Below are 17,832 nucleotides of genomic sequence, written 5' to 3'. Positions count from 1 at the left end.
ATCAATTAGTATGTGTGTGAATACAGTCTCATTGGATCAAATATTTCTTTGCTGAATGTGGACACTCTCCCAATGATTAAATGGCAACTCTCGCCGAATCGCTTTTATATTGTTTTAAGTGGGACATGCAAATCTTATACGCCTTTTTTGCATAAAATATTATTCTTTCAGCTACTTCTGGAACAACCATTACAGTCGGGCCACTAACCATACTTTTCTCTTTTTTCTACACTCTGCTGGATATGCCTCAGCTGGAAGGAATATTAAAATTCGAACAATTATTATTTATATTCCATTTTTGGAAGAATATAATATCAAAGTCTTTTGATGCTATGCTCCAACCAAATTGGGGCAATATTTTACGTACATATATTTTAAATCATAAATCAACAGAGCAGCTAATTAGTTATTCGTTAATGCCATCTTGCTGAGACTTTTCTTTAATAGTTTAATCATATTTCCAATGAACTTGATAGAAATCATATCCCATTTCAGTGATCATCTGTGAAGATTCTCTGATTGAAGGAATCCGCAGAAATATAATTCAAAGCTTGCTTCTTCTTCTCGGAACCTTGACATCATTAATCATGTAAGTATAATTTTCATAATAATTTGCTTCATCCTCTAAATTGTAGTGGATACTTCTCAATTGTAAGTATGAATTTGATCAGGTCTCTTGCTTTAGAGGAAGGTACAGCAAGGAAACTTAACAAAAGGGAATTACTCAAACATAAAAGCACCGAAGAACTTCCAAAATCTTGTTGTAGCATTGTGAAGAAAAGCTTGTTTTATGCGAAGTTAATCATTGATCCTCAGGGGCCTTGTGCTAATGAGATTGCTCTTATATTATGTATGACTGCAGCATTTTTGGATCCTATGTTCTTCTACACTCGTGTGATCAATGATGAGAAAAGGTGCATTAGCGTGGAGAAAAGTTGGGGGATTGCTGCCACCCTCCTCCGTTCGGTCTTTGATTTATTTTATATATTCCATTACACGTCAACTTCGGGACTGATTAATTTATATAAAACTGCGAGGATACGTTTCTTCATGGACCTTGTGGCCATTTTCCCTCTTCCACAGGTTTGGCAATTTCTTTTACAGCTAATTCTAATTTGTTTCCATTTCTGATTTCTCTATAAAGTAAGGCAAATTATCAAGTAACTCTTTTTCTTTTGCGAGCATCAAAACTTTTCAGATGATTGTGATTTTGTCTATGTTTCAAAGCACGAGAAAGAAGTGTATCTGGAATGCCCTATACGTCCTAATTGTTCAACATGCGCTAAGGTCAATCCGAGTGGCCACATTACTTACAGAGAGGAGGACTTCAGGCACCTTTAGTGAATGGGCTGCTGTTTTCATGTTAAGTTATATGTATGCAAGTCATGTAAGTTCAATTACTTATTATGTTTTCTCTGATTTATGTTCAATCAACTNGTTATTATTATTGTTTTCATAACATAATAAATCCCACAAGTTTTCGAACATTTCCATTTGCTTAGATAACAAGGAAAAATGGTTTGAGATATCACATTTTTTACTTTTTGTTTTAAAAATGGCCCGTCTACCCAGTTCTTTTTGCTGTAAAAATCTAGAGTCTAAGCAATTATTATACAATCACTTTATTCTTGCTTTAATCATAATTGAACTGATTATAATAATAATAAAGATCGAAAAGTAATAAGAGAAAGAAACAAACAGTTATTCCTTTTGCCCCACTCATGCAATAAAGAATAAATTCCAACAATCTTCTGAAGAGGTGCTACAAAAAGCATTAGTTTATCAAATTAAAGTTCTCATATGCTGAGTTGTACCCTTTATTATACAGAGACTTCGACTAAACATACAACATTTCTTTACTTTTCCTTTATACTGTACTTCTTCCTAAAATTTCCGTTTCTTCTAGCTCAAATAACAAATAAACCAACTAATTTAGCATCTATTTAATTGCATATAGTGTAGTGAAAAGATAAAGACAGTTTTCGACTTTAATTTTTGCTTCCGTCTAGGCTTCATATATATATTGACTCAGCATCCTCCAATCAATCTTTATATACTTACTGAATGGTCCAGTATTTGAAGAACAATTTCGCAAATCGAAATCCAAAGACTTTGCGTTATTCATCATGTAAGTGATGGTTGAGTGTAATCTTTATGGGTGCGTTTGGTTTATTATTTTGGATAGGATTTTAGGAATAATATTAGGTGGTTGGATAGGGGAGTATTACGAGGTAAAATTTAAAAATCTATGAAAAAACCCCTAGGTTTGCTAATTTAATTAAACACCCTAATGTATAAAATGACAAAAACACCCCCACCACCTGCAGTGCCAAATTCTGGCCGAAAAATCGCGTTACGACACAGACCAGTCGGATCTGTGTCGTAACGTGTTGTTATGGCATTTTCCGGCTAGATGGATCTGGCTATAACGACGGCCAAAGAAATGGCCGTCGTTGACGGTCAACGACAGCCATTTCTTTGGCCGTCGTTACGGCCAGATCGGTGAACTTTCGGCCATTTCTGGTCGGCAGGTAGGCCGTTGTACAGATTTCAGCTACCACCGACGGTGGTTGCCGGAATCTGGCAAGTATGGGTCGCGGGGGTGTTTTTGCTAATTTTTAAACTTTTTTTTCATGGGGTATTTAATGAAATTAATAACCTTATGGGGTCTAAAAGTAATTAAAAAAATATGGTAATATTTCTGGAATAATGTGTCAAACATTATTTGGAGAATAGGATTAGGAATATGGGCAGAAATAATAAGCCAAACATGCCCCTCATTACTTACAGAGAGGAGGACTTTAGGCACCTTTAGTGAATGGGCTGTTGTTTTCATGTTAAGTTATATGTATGCAAGTCATGTAAGTTCAATTACTTTATTATCTTTTCTCTGATTTATGTTCAATCAACTGTTGATTTGATTCAATTTCTGGTATTTTAGATGTTTGGAGCCTTGTGGTTTTACACAGCCATAGGCAGAGAGACTGAATTTTGGGAGGCTGGCTTCAAAAATCTGACCGGATGCACTATTCATGTTCCTCCTTATTGTGACCAAACCAAATATCTAAAAAATGTTTGCCTGAAGGAACTAAATACTAACAGACTTTTCGCAAGTATACGAAATCGTGCAAGTAATAAAGCTCAAGTAAACGAGTGTCGAATCCCAAGGGAACTACCTACCAAGTACCAAACTAGTCTATTCTATTGCTATTTAATAAAATAGAATTTTAAGAATGACTTTAATGAAAAAGTAATAAACTAGAAACTAAACAAATGCAGAATTTGTAAACACTTTGAAGTCAAGATCAATATAACTAAACCTAGGGCATAGATTTCACACCAATTTAATCTTATGGATTGACAATTATTGCTAACCTAATTAGGCATATTCTAAAAGCCAAATTCCCTAAAATTCTACTAACTTTCTCTCGAACAATTAGCAAATTAACCCTTGAGCAACAACCCAAAATATCTCTAAGTTGGATTTAGGAGTTAAGAGATCATTAAGTTCTATAGAATTTACCAGAGCCTCACAGATCGCGGTCACCTATCTCTAGCGTTCGCTCAATCTATGGTTTTATTACCTTAGACAAATCAGGTTTCATCTCTCGATCTCAACCCAACCCATGATATCATTCAATTCTCGGATCCTTAAGAATTGAAAGCATTATGCACAATAATAAAACTTAGAATTAAAAGCTCAATAGGAATTAACAACAATTTAAGTCAATACATATTCATAAATTGGGTTACATCTTAGCGCTAGAAAAGAGAATTAGTTCATAATAAACATAAAAGAAACAATCATATTTATTGAAACAATCATATTTATTGAAACATTCATCATGAGTTTACNAGTTGCTGGTGGTTGAAAACCTTCTCGCAATGCAGAAGACAAGCAGCTGATAGAAGGGGACGTAACCTATTCCCTTTCTAATAAATTTCCTTGCAACTCAAAAGTAATCTCCACCAAATGATCTGCAAAGCTGAAAATTTAGTCAGATGTATTGTAACATCAAGGTGGAGTCCACAAGGTTGAAAAAAGGGTCCATGATTGCAGGATCACGTGGTTAATTTCACATACAACCCAAACATTACACGAGGAATCCCGGCTAACAGTTGGCATATATGGATTGTGGAGTCCACGTGACTCTTTTATTGAAAATATAAAACTAAAAGTACTGGGTGCTTTTGGCTCCTTATTTGTATCCATATTCTTAATCCTATTTTTCAAATATTATTTTACACATTATTCTAGAAATATGATTATATTTTTAATTACTTTTAAACTCCTTAAGTTTATTAATTTTACTAAATACCATCAGAAAAAAGTTTAAAAATAAACAAAAACACCCTCATCAACCATCGGTGACAGTCAGAATCTATACAACAACCTACACCACGACTAGAACTTTCCGGTAGTTTATCGATCTGGCCATCACAAAGAAATGGTCGTCGTTGACAGTCAACGACGACTAAATCTTGGCCATCCTTGACTGAAAACGACGGCCAAAGATGGAAGATGGACTTCTTTGACTTTTTTCGGTCGTCGATGACCACATCAGGCCGTAGATCTGGCATTTTTTGACCAGATCTGTGATGGATCTGGCCGGAAAAAGCCATATCAATGCGTTACGACACAGATCCGACTAGTCTGTGTCGTAAAGCAATTTTTTGACCAGATTCCGACGGTGGTTACCGGAATTTGGCACTGCAGGTGGTGGGGGTATTTTTGTCATTTTATATATTAGGGTCTTTAATTAAATTAGTAAACCTAAGAGTTTTTTCATAAATTTTTAAAGTTTACCTCGTAATACTCCCCTATCCAACAACCCAATACTATTCCCAAAATCATATCAAAAATAATAAACCAAACGCACCCTTAAATATTGAAGTTTACAAGTATTAAAATTTTGATGAGTTGTTAAAATTCAAATTTTATTATATTATATAATGGATGTCACATGCCTCTGCTTAGCCTATAATATTTTATTAATTCTGATTAATTAATTAATCAGATGTCACGTGCCTTAAGTTTCTATGATCTGTGATTATTTTTTCACCGTTCTTTCTTCTCCTCCTCTCTTTTTCTCCTCCTTTTTCACTCCCCCTTCCCTTGGCCGGGACCCTATCTAGTCCGTAGTCTCTTCTAGTTCGAATATGTAAAATCAGGAGCCCTCAACAATCAACAGTCATTGTAAAATTTCTCCATCAATGGTTATTTTGTTTTGTTTTTCAACTCTTCAGCTCCTGTAAATATTTATAATTTCCAAATTAATTGTACCTGCATGAATTGACTGAGTTACCATAACCATCTTGACTCTATATTTAAAACCAAATCTACATTCAAATTTTGATACTCTAAAATAATACACAATTGTTAATGTAGTGACTAATTAGGGCTTTCAGTTATGCTTATCAAATCAATCAATGAGCTAACACGATCTTATCAATCAACAAGCAATCAAATAAGAGATTAAGAAAACCATGAAATAACAGAAAAACAATTGACACAGGGGATTTATAGTGGTTCGGCTAAGGTAGCCTACATCCACTCTTCAAGGCACACTATAGGGTATTTTATTACTCAAGGAAAATACATAAATTGACGAAATATTCTTAATTTATTTATCGTTTATTTGTTGCGTGCTCTTCCACTCTTACAAATATCTTCTAATTGATGAAGCAATTACTTAGTGCTTATGCCATATATGCTGATATTATAAGCTGTCTCGATGAGCTATGCATACATATCCTTGCACCAAATTTTCTCTTTGAATTTGGATGTAGTTTTTGATATTTCCAATATTTCTTAATATTCATAAACTAGAGTCTATTTATAATTTCTATACTATCACTACCAAAATAATTGAAGAGAATCATTGTGTACGCCGCATCTTATAGACGAACCCTTTATTGTTGAAGTGGTCACCAATTCTAACACTAGTGAGGGGGTAGATTCACTGATTCAGAGCTCAAAGATCTGAAGAAAAAGTTGCTGGTGGTTGAAAACCTTCTTGCAATGTAGAAGACAAGCAGCTGATAGAAGGGGACGTAACCTATTCCCTTTCTAATAAATTTCCTTGCAACTCAAAAGTAATCTCCACCAAATGATCTGCAAAGCTGAAAATTTAGTCAGATGTATTGTAACATCAAGGTGGAGTCCACAAGGTTGAAAAAAGGGTCCATGATTGCAGGATCACGCGGTTAATGTCACATACAACCCAAACATTACATGAGGAATCCCGGCTAACAGTTGGCATATATGGATTGAGGAGTCCACGTGACTATTTTATTGAAAATATAAAACTAAAAGTACTGGGTGCTTTTGGCTTCTTATTTCTATCCATATTCTCAATCCTATTCTTCAAATATTGTTTCGTACATTATTCTAGAAATATGATTATATTTTTAATTACTTTCAGACTCCTTAAGTTTATTAATTTTACTAAATACCCTCAGAAAAAAGTTTAAAAATAAACAAAAACACCCCCATCAACCATCGGTGGCAGTCGGAATCTATACAACAGCCTACATCACGACTAGAACTTGCCGGTAGTTCACCAATCTAGCCATCACAAAGAATCTTGGCCATCATTGACTGAAAACGACGGCCAAAGATGGAAGATGGACTTCTTTGGCCTTTTTTGGTCGTCGACGACCACATCAGGCCATAGATCTGACCTTTTCCGGTCAGATCTGTGATGGATCTGGCCGAAAAAAGTCATATCAACGTGTTACGACACAGATCAGACTAGTCTGGGTCGTAAAACAATTTTTTGACCAGATTTTGGTCTGACGACCAAATGTAAGCTTGTCGAGAGGGATAGCTCGACCCATCACAAGCTAGTCGCAACGAGCCTTTGTAGTTGTTCGACAAACTAGGGATAAGCTTAAATATCGGATATTTCGGAAGGGATAAGAGTAACACCATTGGTAGCACGATCTTAGAGCCCAATCACAAAAATATTGGGGTTGCAATTTGAATTTGATTGCAATCCCGATATTCTCTCTCTTTTCTTTTTCGGGATTAGCAAATTATTCAAGGCATATTATATTGTTCTTGTAATCACCCAAAAACAATAACATAATAGTGGATGTAGGCTCAAGTTATAACTTGTCGAACCATTTTAAAAATCTTTTATGTCCTTTGCATTACACGCATATTTCATCCCGTGGTTAGCAGGGATGTTAGAATCCAGTAAACAACAAATGAGTAAAGTAAATAGAGCAGTAGCAACTGGAGATTTTAATAGCAATGTTCCTAATCTGATAGAATACACATTGGCTGATATCGAGGCATCTACCAACGGATTTTCAATAGAAAATAAGCTCGGACAAGGTGGAAGAACCGGACGCGTTATGGATTTAAAGCGTGGCGGATCCAGGAATTTCACTTGATGGGGGCAAAAAATAAACCAAAAAAAATTAAAACCATCATATTCATACTTTTTTTTTTTTTTCATTATGATGAGCAACAAAAAGTTACAAAATACAAATAATATCTTTAAAAAACACAATTTTTGTAAAAATAAACAATTTTTCTACAATTGTCCTCGACGAGTTTTTCATATCTCTGAACATTGGATAATTATCTCATCATCAACTGTATCAAATACATTATTCTCAATATGGTGACTAAGCAATCATTCATCCATTGATTTTCTATTCGATTGCGTAACCAACGTTTCACAAGATTCATTGCAGAAAAAGTCCTTTCAACGATCGCAGTCGGAGCTAGTAAACACCAATGCAAGTTTCACAAGCTTATACATCAATGGTACAAAATGTCCTTTTTAAACTAAACTAAATCTTAGCCAAATCACTAATTCCTTCTAACTTTGCAAAATTCATCACAAGGACGTCTGTCAATAACATAATCCTAAGTATGGTTCTCAAGTACCATCAACTCAATGTGCAGAAAATCAGTTGGATAAACTGGCAAACAGATCAACTTATACTTGTCAAAAGCAGAGAATGAAATACTTGGATCTAAACATGTCATACAAAGAAGCAGCTCAGTACTAACCTTAGTGAAACGAGTGTTTAAGTTCTTGAAGTTGCATATCTATCACTATATAAACAATTCAACTCTTAGTGATGCAAATTTTTCATGTGCTCAACTCTTCATCGTGGCCGCTTCTCGAATTGCAAACATACTCATCCATATTCAAATGGCAATATTATGTTTTTGGCAAAATGAATAAATTTTACTCAACAATATTTCATTCCTTCTCTCTCAACAATTGTAACCGTTGTTTTGGAGACGTTGATTAGGGCCATAGCATTTACAATGTCTTGATCTTTTCTCTACAATGCTTGTGACAACTCGTTGTAAATGCAAATCAAAAATAGAATACATCTAATAGATTTAGGGGTGAATAGAATCAAGTCGAGTATTTGGTCAATTGAACTCAACTCGATCTCTATGGTACCGAGTTCGAATTCGAGTTCAAGCCTGATCGAACCTGAGAAATCAAGTTCAAACTCGAACTCGGTACTTGAAATTGGAAATCGAGTTTGAATTCAAGTTCGTATAATCGAGCTTTTTTCGGTTTTTAGTCAGTTTTAAATCGGTTTCAAGTTTGAACTCGATTTCAAGCTCATCTAACAGGGGTGCATTTTCAAATTTTATAACTTTTAAATCACATATAACCCCTATACTTTAAAAACTATCAATTTAACCATCGAGCTTGGAAATACTCGCAAATTACTGAGTCAAGTTTTACTCGATTAACTACTCAAACTTGACTCGACTAATGCGGAAGTCGTTTAAGCCACCATCAAGTATAGTTTGAGTGGCTCGACTTGATTTTCACCCCTAAATAGATTACATTCTTCCACCTTTTGATCAAGATTTAAACCATTACGTGCAAACCCAACGCTCCTTATTCCTTTCATTTTTACTCCCAATAAAATTTTAAAAACTAATAGATCCCCTACTAAAAGTAAAAATCAAAAGAATATGTAAGTATTATAATATTAATTAAAAACGGGGTTTCAAACAAAATCCAACTTACCGTGACGGCCGGCTATTCCGTTCTCAAAATCTCAAAGATTTATAAGGATAAAATTTAAAATAAATAGAAATAGAAATAGAAAAATCTGTATTATTCCCAAATCCTATCCAAAATATAAACCAAACGCACCTATTATGAAGGTGACCCATAAATATAGTACTTTATTATTATCATATTATCCATATGTTTAGAATCATTTGTTTTTGAGATAGGATTTTATATTCCCTTTGTTTTTTTTTTAAAGTCATTTTGAGGGTGTAATTTTTTAAATTAACTGTCACTTTCTTGTCTGTGTATTATAGGAGAGTGAAAATGAATTATAATATAGATTCTTAGTATATATTATATTATATATATAATATATTTGTGCTTGTGTGTTTTGTGTGTGTGTGTGTGTGTGTGTGTGTGTGTGTGTGTCGTGTGCAGTTGTAACAAAGTTTTTCACCTCAACCTGTAAATCAAAAGCAAGAGCTTTTCCCACCTGATAATTCCCTAGCCGAGAAGTAGTCAGGTGCGGAAGTGCAAAAATTCTCAGTTCTGTCTTTCCGTGTCTACTATTGTTATACTAAAAAGTGTGCAATTGGGTACAACAATCATTTCCAATTGGAATTCTAGCTGGGGTATATACAATCACTACTTATACAACTTACCTACATATATATATTCAAATTCATCTAGTGTTGATCTTCAATTGACTAATATCTCCATTACTATCACATATTTATTTTATTGAATCCTATTTTTCACATGCCTTTTCATCCATCTAATTGTCACAAATCTAGAATTATTGAACTGTGGTGTCCACACCCAGTATAAACATCTATTCTTTGGCCTTGTGCGATGAAAATCGTTCTTTGTTTACGTGTTTTGCGCCCACTCGGGGGGGGTGGGTTGGAGGTTCCTGATTTCGCTGAAGGCGGGGGCTTCCTCTTGTTTGGTCGACACGCGTCATGATGCCTTTTATCCTCTTGTGTTGTTTCTTTCTTCTGGGGGGTTCGATTTCGACAAATAATTATAGCAATTCTTATATTATAGATAATGCTTTTTTATTAATTAGGTTGTAATTTGCGAAATGACTTGTTGAACTTGAATTCCTATACTTTACTTGACCAAGACGTGCAAGTAGTTTCACAATTTTATATTTTCCTTTTGCGTTTAATAAGCTTAATTTGGCTACTAAAAATGTTTTTACCAATCTACAGATCTTTTATTCTAAAAATGCAATCATATGTTTATTTGACATTTATCAATGAAATTTAATAGTTGGGCTTGGAAAGGGATTATGCTAGTTAACAGTTTGATATATGAGGAAAATTGCGGAGCTCCCACGCAGTTCGGTTGGTGGGTAAAACCAGACAAACCCCACAAAAGTATTGATTGCAATTGGAATGAATTAGCAGGAAAAATTGTCCCAGTGTTGTTTCAATGTCGCCCCCCCAACGAGGTGGCAAAAAATCACCCCACACCCCCCCACAAACCCACAACACACCAACCAAACCAAAAAAAAAAAAAAAAAAAAAAAAAAAAAAAAAAAAAAAAAAAAAAACACCATCTGCGTCTCATCATATTTCTTGGATAGCTGTGAACTTTTTTCTCGCTTGTTGTTATTTGCTTTTAATGTATGTCCTATCTTTTCCCAGTTGTCAAAAGAGTTTTGGAAAAATTAAGGAACCCCACCCAACTTCTCAGTGTGGAATATCAATTTTCACGGATTATATGATGGTGGCTGGATCGAGCATTACAGTATCTCTATTAATCCAATAATCTTCAGTGTATAATATCAATAACGAAGAGGATATTATACTTGCATAGTGTTAAATGACTCTTGACTTGCGGAGTTAAACGCCTTGTGGGGTTTATGTATATACAGTCATTTATAGAACTTCAGATTTGACTATATAGTCTACATGAGTACTGGTGGAAAATTATGTCAATGAAATAGTTATTTAACATATGCAATGTCGATTAACTATGTCCATTGTGACAAACTGTTAGCCTTTTAACATTTGTTAAAAATCATTTACTAAGTGTCAAGTTAACTAAGTTGAATATTTATTTGTTGTCAATAATTGTATTTAATTCACAAAGCTCTTGAATCAGTAGTTTAACACTGTCAGGCAACTTATAATTGTTGTGATTCATAGACTACATTGTAATTGTAAATAAAATATTTTGGGCTGAGACAGGGGATTAAATTTACCACAAACTAGTTAGGCTATTTTGAAATTATTAGGATGATCGTAAAACAAATAAACAGAGGAGTATAAAATCACATAATACAAATTCTTTTTTAAAAATAGTAGGTATATTAATAATGTACAATATAAATAAAGGGCGTTAAAAAAAAGTAATTGAACAAATGGAGAGTTATATATATATTTTAAATCTAACAATTCTTTATGACATTTAAAATATATAAATACAATTTGGGTAGATATTTTGGGAAAGTTATAAGATTCTTGAATGTAGGTTTTAGAAAACGTCCGAGTGGGATTGGACATATGTCGGTAGTTATTAAATGTTAAATTCAATAAACTATGTTATTTAAAGTCCTAATAAGTCATAATGTAAATTTCCAAATCTACTTAATTAACTGCAATCAATGCAAGACTTTTAATATAGAAGAAAGAAGAATATTTGATCCAGTAAAATGTTGCAAGCATTTTAATAATTTATTTTGTAGTTAATTGAATTAATAAGTATGTCACAATTCAATCGTCTTACCTAATAAGGATGAGATGATACTATATGAGTAGTTAAGCATATATATCCTTGTCAAGCTACATAATATGTAGTAACGTTTATTTATGTGACGGCCCCCACTAAAACTAGAATTAGTAAGATGTTTAGTCCTTCCATACAATAATTTTGTGTTTTAAGATAATCAATATAAGCTTTGAAAGAGTTCAATATGATTAATCTCAATAATTAGATCTTAGAAAAAAAAAAAAATTATTTAGTTCTTTGGTATTGACATATATATGATGGTACCGAAATCGTAGTACAACAATACTTCTCAATTAATCAATAATTATTTGGTGATGCATTAATCTGAAATCAATATATGTCATGGCTGTCAAATGATTGTGGCTTGGATTGGCTAACTAGTAGAACACACTCATGTTTTCCTCGCAGCTCATAGTAACAATCTCGTGTATTTTGTATTGTTATTTTTCAAATTCACTTCAACAATTAATCTTTAATTGAACTGTTTTTTGTAAAATGTTAAATCAACATTAAATTTTATGTTTTTCAAATTGGATAACACTTTCTATTATGACTTTTGAAAGTTTTTTGAGTGAAACAGTAGAAACAATGGATGAGAATCAACTCATCGTCAATCAAAATTAATGAAGCCTTAATTAAACCACTCTCATTGCTAGTTCTGTATAAATGTATTATGTTACAAACTATGTGTACATGTAATCAAAATTTTGAACCCCATATCCACAGTTGATTTATCAGACCTTCTAAGTTAACACCTCGTACATGGGATTCAATTCTATATATTATATAAATGTTGAAAATATCCTCTATTAGATTTTGAGTATGATAGTTTGATGGTATCAGTTGTGTGTAAGCCTTACATGAACACCCATTATGACTAGAGTTAGAGAGATTGTAGTATGGTACAATCAAAAAAAGAAAATAATTATAAATACAATTGATGAAAAGGAATCAATGTAATGAGGCGTGTCACTTTTAGAGAAGGCAAGGATTGGAGCGATGACAGATGGTAGGTGGAATCAGGGGTCCATGATATCCTTTTCAATTAGCTTTTCACCTATCCCATTCCCGCCTTAATGAGTCATAAATAAGTTGATTAGTTTAATCCTAAAATATCTCAATTAATTACAAATAGGCATAAATTCACTGAAATATTCTCTATACACACCTATAATCGTTGTCTCCCATTTCCTTGCTAAATTATTTGGTTTTGGTATGTTAAAGACAAGTATAACAAATTACATGATAAGATTATTTCTAATTAATTCTAATGAGTAAAGTTTTGAGACTTAATTAATTACTTGTACCTTGAGAACAAATTATAATTTACTTACTGTAACCAAAATTTAATTATTCAATCAAATTGCATAAACTTGGGTTTTACTTTTGTTAAATTTAATTTGACTTTGTTTAGTGCAAGGGAAGATAACTGTACTGAAACCAGAGCTTAGTATTTAGTTCTTGCTGCACCTGCTAATATTTTTTTTTCATGTTTCTCTTCGAAGAAATTAGTGTTAATTTCTAATTTTTATACTGACCAAGGCTTAAAAGGATCCAATGAGGAGTGACGGACACCCTCATTCACACCTGACAAAGTCTATCATCTTTCCTTACAATTGCTACTAATTGCTTTATGACTGTATTGAGTACTATTAACAAATTAATATGGCTTTATTTTTTCATTTTAATTTTTCAATATATAATATATTTTTTTACTTTTAATCTACAAATTTGCTTTATGACTGTTAGAGGAAGGTTCTCTTGCAAATGTTTCAATTAATTAATTACTTAGGTTATGACTTATGATTACAATAAATATGGAACTATTATGAAAGTGTTATATTTTTGAAGTTTCCTTTACAATAATTTTAACATAGCTTTTAATTTCTTGCTTTATTACTTCAATCATTGTCCTCACTTATTTATCCACGCTCTATTTCTTTTTCTCCTTTTTCAAAAGCTTAGAATTTAAATAGTTATGAATTGACGAATAAAAGAAATGAAACCGTGTTTTTAAACCATTAATTCTATTTTCATTAACTAATATACTATACCTATTTTTAAAAAAAAATTTCAAGAAAAATCAAGTCACAAATAAACATAAATTGACGGAAGTTCTCGAACACTTATTATTGTAGAATTGTTTTCTCCTAGTCGATAATGTCTAAACATGTTAACCTCTTTAATTTGTTTATGCCTATTTTTCTAAACTTATAATTCGCTTTCAGTGTTTGTTTAAATATGCTGAAATTAATAAGATGCTTCCAAATAGTACTCTGTTAACAAAAAATGATAAAGACCGTCTATATATTTGAAGTTTCCTCGTATAGAATATGAGATGCTTTTGTTGACCAATAAGTCAAAGGACTGAGGTGCAATTTGTAAATTGTAAAGGAATGAGTTGTTATTAGTTAAAAGACAATGTCATTTTAGCAAAGTTCATTAAAGTCAGTCCCTTAACTATATAACAAATAGCTATATTAATAGAGTTTTTGATATTTTTCACAGGATTTTCAATACTTTTTAAACAAAGTGGAAGAGTTTAATATTAATCGATCTACAAGAGAGAAAGTGAAATATAACCTATTTTCTGCATTTACTAATAATATAAATGACTTGATTCTTGTCTCAAAATACTTTCTAATTGTTTTATATATAGCTAAACATAAATTTCCTACCTTGAATCTTAATGTGACAAAAAAAAAATAATAATAATAATAATAATAATTCTAGTACTAGGGAAGTATCAAGCAGCTTGTGTTTATGGCAAAAATAAAAAAAAATGATCATCTTCCTCTTTTTGTTATTATGTGTTGCCAGAGAAGTTTTTTTTCTATTTCACAAAATTGGATTAAAGCTGGTTACTGGTATGCTGGTAGTGAATTTCCCATATCAGAAATAAATTCTGCCTTGTTTACTCACCTTATATGTGCTTTTGCCAATGTAGACTCTTCCACTTACCAGCTCTCCATCCCATCTGCCAATGAACAATACTTCTCAAGCTTTATTGGTACCATCAGAGGCAAAAGTCCATCCGTTACAACTCTTTTGTCAGTCTGGAATGGACAGAATGCAACAGGTCAATCCATATTGGGCAACAAAGTGAACTATTCAGTTCTATCTTCAATGGTTAGTGATTCTTCTCATAGGAAGTCTTTTATTGAATCTTCGATTGTTGGAGTCCCACATCGATTAGACACGCTCAAGCTTATTGGGTTGTAAGAGGAGGTAATCCTCTCATTCAACAAGGCCTTATTGGGTGAGGAGTCAGACCCACCTCAAATTCTATTATAGTATCAGAACTCAGGTTCAGTTGAGTTGAGCGCTTGACTAGCGGGTGAGGAGTTAGAACCAGCAACTACCTCCAATAACAGGTATGACCCAACATATGGGCTTGACCGTTAGAGAGAGTGTTGGAGTCTCGCATCGACTAGGTACGCTCAAGCTTATTGGTTTATAAGAATGGGTAATCCTCCCATTCAATAAGACCTTATTGGGTGAGGAGTCAAACTCATCTCAAATTCTATCAGAAAAACCGCCAAGCGTTATGGATTTAAAGGGATTGATATGTTCTGGCTGTGACCTAACCAAAGTATGATTGAGTTGCTATTTGCTTAGATATGGATGGCAATTGACACACGGCATTCCCTGCACATTCTTAAGAATTGGGAAAAGATAACATTAATGCTCAGTTGACCTGAAGTCTTTCTAGCAAACAGTTGTGGTTCTATGGCCACAATCAAGGCGTATTAACCCTTACTTGACTTGACTTGACTCGAAGAAGAAGTTGGCTCTGGCTGTGTTTGTTTTACAAAAATCATGACGTCTAGGAAAGAGTCTTTCTAGTGAATTCTCCAAAATGACAGCTGACGTCATTATATTAATAAACTTTTATGACGTAGTCAAGATGCTATGAATTCTCCAATCGTTTAACCTTCTTAGCAAGGCAAATAAGTTGGGCATTTTGTTAATAACAACTCATAAAATTCTACAACTTGATGGCCAGTCTTTCGTATGTGTATGGCAATATTCGACCTTCAGAATTATGTAGAATTCAAAATACACAAGGAAAATGACTTCTTTTACTATAAATATCAACCATAGCAATACTTTCTTTACAAAGCTTTAATGGCTTCAAAAAATACTACAGGTGTTATCTTCCATGTTTTGCTCTCTTCAGCAATAATAATATTGCAACATGCAACAGCACAAACCTGGATTAAAGCCGGTTACTGGTATAAAGATGGCGGTTTGCCCACTTCGGAGATCAATTCCGCTCTCTTTACTCACCTTCTTTGCGCTTTTGCTGATCTGAATTCCACCTCCTACGAGCTGTCAATTCCACCTTCGGATACAAATAGTTTCTCCACCTTCACGGAAACTGTGAAAAAAAATAACCCATCAGTCACTACTCTTCTATCCATTGGGGGTGGAGGCCAAACACTTTCAACCAACTTTTCTTCAATGGCTGCCAATTCTTCTTACAGAAAATACTTCATTGATTCCTCGATGAAAATAGCTAGACGTTAGGGCTTTGGAGGCCTAGACCTTGCTTGGGTTCCTGGATTATCAAGCTCCGACATGACTAACATGGGTACTCTCTTTCAGGATTGGCGAACCGCTATAGAATCAGAGCCAAGAAACTCTAGCCAGCCACAACTGATCTTGACCGCAAGGGTCGATTATACACCGAAGGGCATACGTCCTGGAAGTTACCCTACACAGTCCATGCAACAATACTTGGATTGGATTCATGTTCAATGTACTGGATACTACACGCCACAAAAGTCGAACTTTACGGGCGCTCATGCCGCTCTGTATAACCCGACTGGTATTCTTAGCGCGGATTACGGTATAAACACGTGGATTGAGGGAGGATTGTCCGCAAATAAGTTGGTTTTGAGCTTGCCTTACTTTGGATATGCATGGACGCTAGTGAATCCTGATGATAATGGAATTGGTGCACCGGCAATTGGGCCAGCCATTACAACAGATGGGTTTATGCGATATAGAGGTATCAAGGACCGTATAAGGCAACATTTATCTAGTGTTAAAGTTGTATATGATGCAACTTATGTTGTGAATTACTGCACAATCGGAACAGCTTGGATTGGTTTTGATGATGTTGAGGCTGTTAAAGCTAAAGTTTTTTATGCCAAGGAGAAGGGCCTGCGGGGTTACTATGTGTGGGAAGTTCCCTACGATTATAATTGGGTGCTTTCAGAAGTTGCAGGTAAATTATAAGCTATTAGTGATTCACTTGTTTGGTTTTTAACTGGAGAGAAAAACTTTATGCACCGTGAGGTTTTGGTCAACTATTTTAGGTCCTGCATTCTAAAATATTAAAATATACTCCTTTTGAATTTAACACGCTTACATAATCGGTTAATTGGGAGCATTCTTATTATTTAAGAACCAAACTACCTGTCATTTTGATGTTGTGCCAGTTTTAAAAGTTCAGATTCTACTCTCTGACTATTTAATGTTTGTTACAATCAAGGGAGTATATCCTAGGGGGTTGGAAATTTTTTAGAAATACTACTTGATTATATGTATATTTTAACAGATTTCGTCGTTACCATAAACTTTTATTAAGAGAAAAAGAAGAATCATACACCTATTAGGAGAACATAATAACCCTATCCTTCAAATTTAGTTTTTTAGATTTTTGTACAAATTAATGTGGTAGGAAATGAATTGAAGAGTGTATACAAAGAGTCAAACTTATCATATTCACTCTTTTATTCATTTTTTATCACATCAATTTGTACAAAAATCTTTGTAAAATTTGTTTGTACGTCTAGCATTACTCCTTTACTTTATGTTGGGGAAGGTGGAGAAATTATATATATATAATAAATTTTTTTTTATAATGATACTCTATATAAAAATAACTTTTATATGATAATGTTTTGAAACCCAATCTGGGGTGTCACCCGACCAAGGGACCAAGTCCCGGGTTGACCAGTTAAACCAAAGGTCTGACTGATGATCAAGGTTTAAGATCTAGCAAACACATGCTTGAAAAGTATAACGGTCCCTACAGGTTTGAAATCTAGCAAACACACCCTTATCATAGTTAGGT

General features: G+C 33.7%; 2 protein-coding genes across 2 annotated transcripts in view; both read left to right on the top strand.

Annotated features, from left to right (window-relative positions):
- Positions 1-389: 389 nt before the first annotated feature.
- On the top strand, positions 390-14,969 carry LOC116138803 (probable cyclic nucleotide-gated ion channel 10). Its single transcript, XM_031424470.1, has 6 exons — positions 390-589; positions 672-760; positions 863-1,083; positions 1,199-1,387; positions 2,942-3,131; positions 14,695-14,969. Coding segments are annotated over exons 1-6 (966 nt in total). The 5' UTR covers positions 390-587.
- A 770-nt stretch (positions 14,970-15,739) lies between these two features.
- LOC116138879 (putative receptor-like protein kinase At4g00960) overlaps positions 15,740-17,832 on the top strand; it is a 41,669-nt gene continuing 39,576 nt past the window's right edge. Inside the window, exon 1 of the mRNA XM_031424554.1 lies at positions 15,740-16,980. Coding sequence (XP_031280414.1) covers positions 16,329-16,980 — 652 coding nt within the window. The 5' untranslated portion in view covers positions 15,740-16,328. The remainder of the gene's footprint in view (positions 16,981-17,832) is intronic.

This window comes from Pistacia vera, unplaced genomic scaffold, assembly GCF_008641045.1.
Source record: "Pistacia vera cultivar Batoury unplaced genomic scaffold, PisVer_v2 Contig344, whole genome shotgun sequence".
Taxonomy (NCBI): domain Eukaryota; kingdom Viridiplantae; phylum Streptophyta; class Magnoliopsida; order Sapindales; family Anacardiaceae; genus Pistacia; species Pistacia vera.
This window is presented reverse-complemented; position numbering and strand designations above follow the sequence as displayed.

Excerpts from the sequence above, each read along its gene's own strand:
- LOC116138803 (XM_031424470.1), top strand. Across the intron at positions 761-862 it reads CGAAGAACTTCCAAAATCTT|CATTTTTGGATCCTATGTTC; the intron begins GTTGTAGCATTG and ends GTATGACTGCAG. Across the intron at positions 1,084-1,198 it reads CCATTTTCCCTCTTCCACAG|ATGATTGTGATTTTGTCTAT; the intron begins GTTTGGCAATTT and ends AAAACTTTTCAG.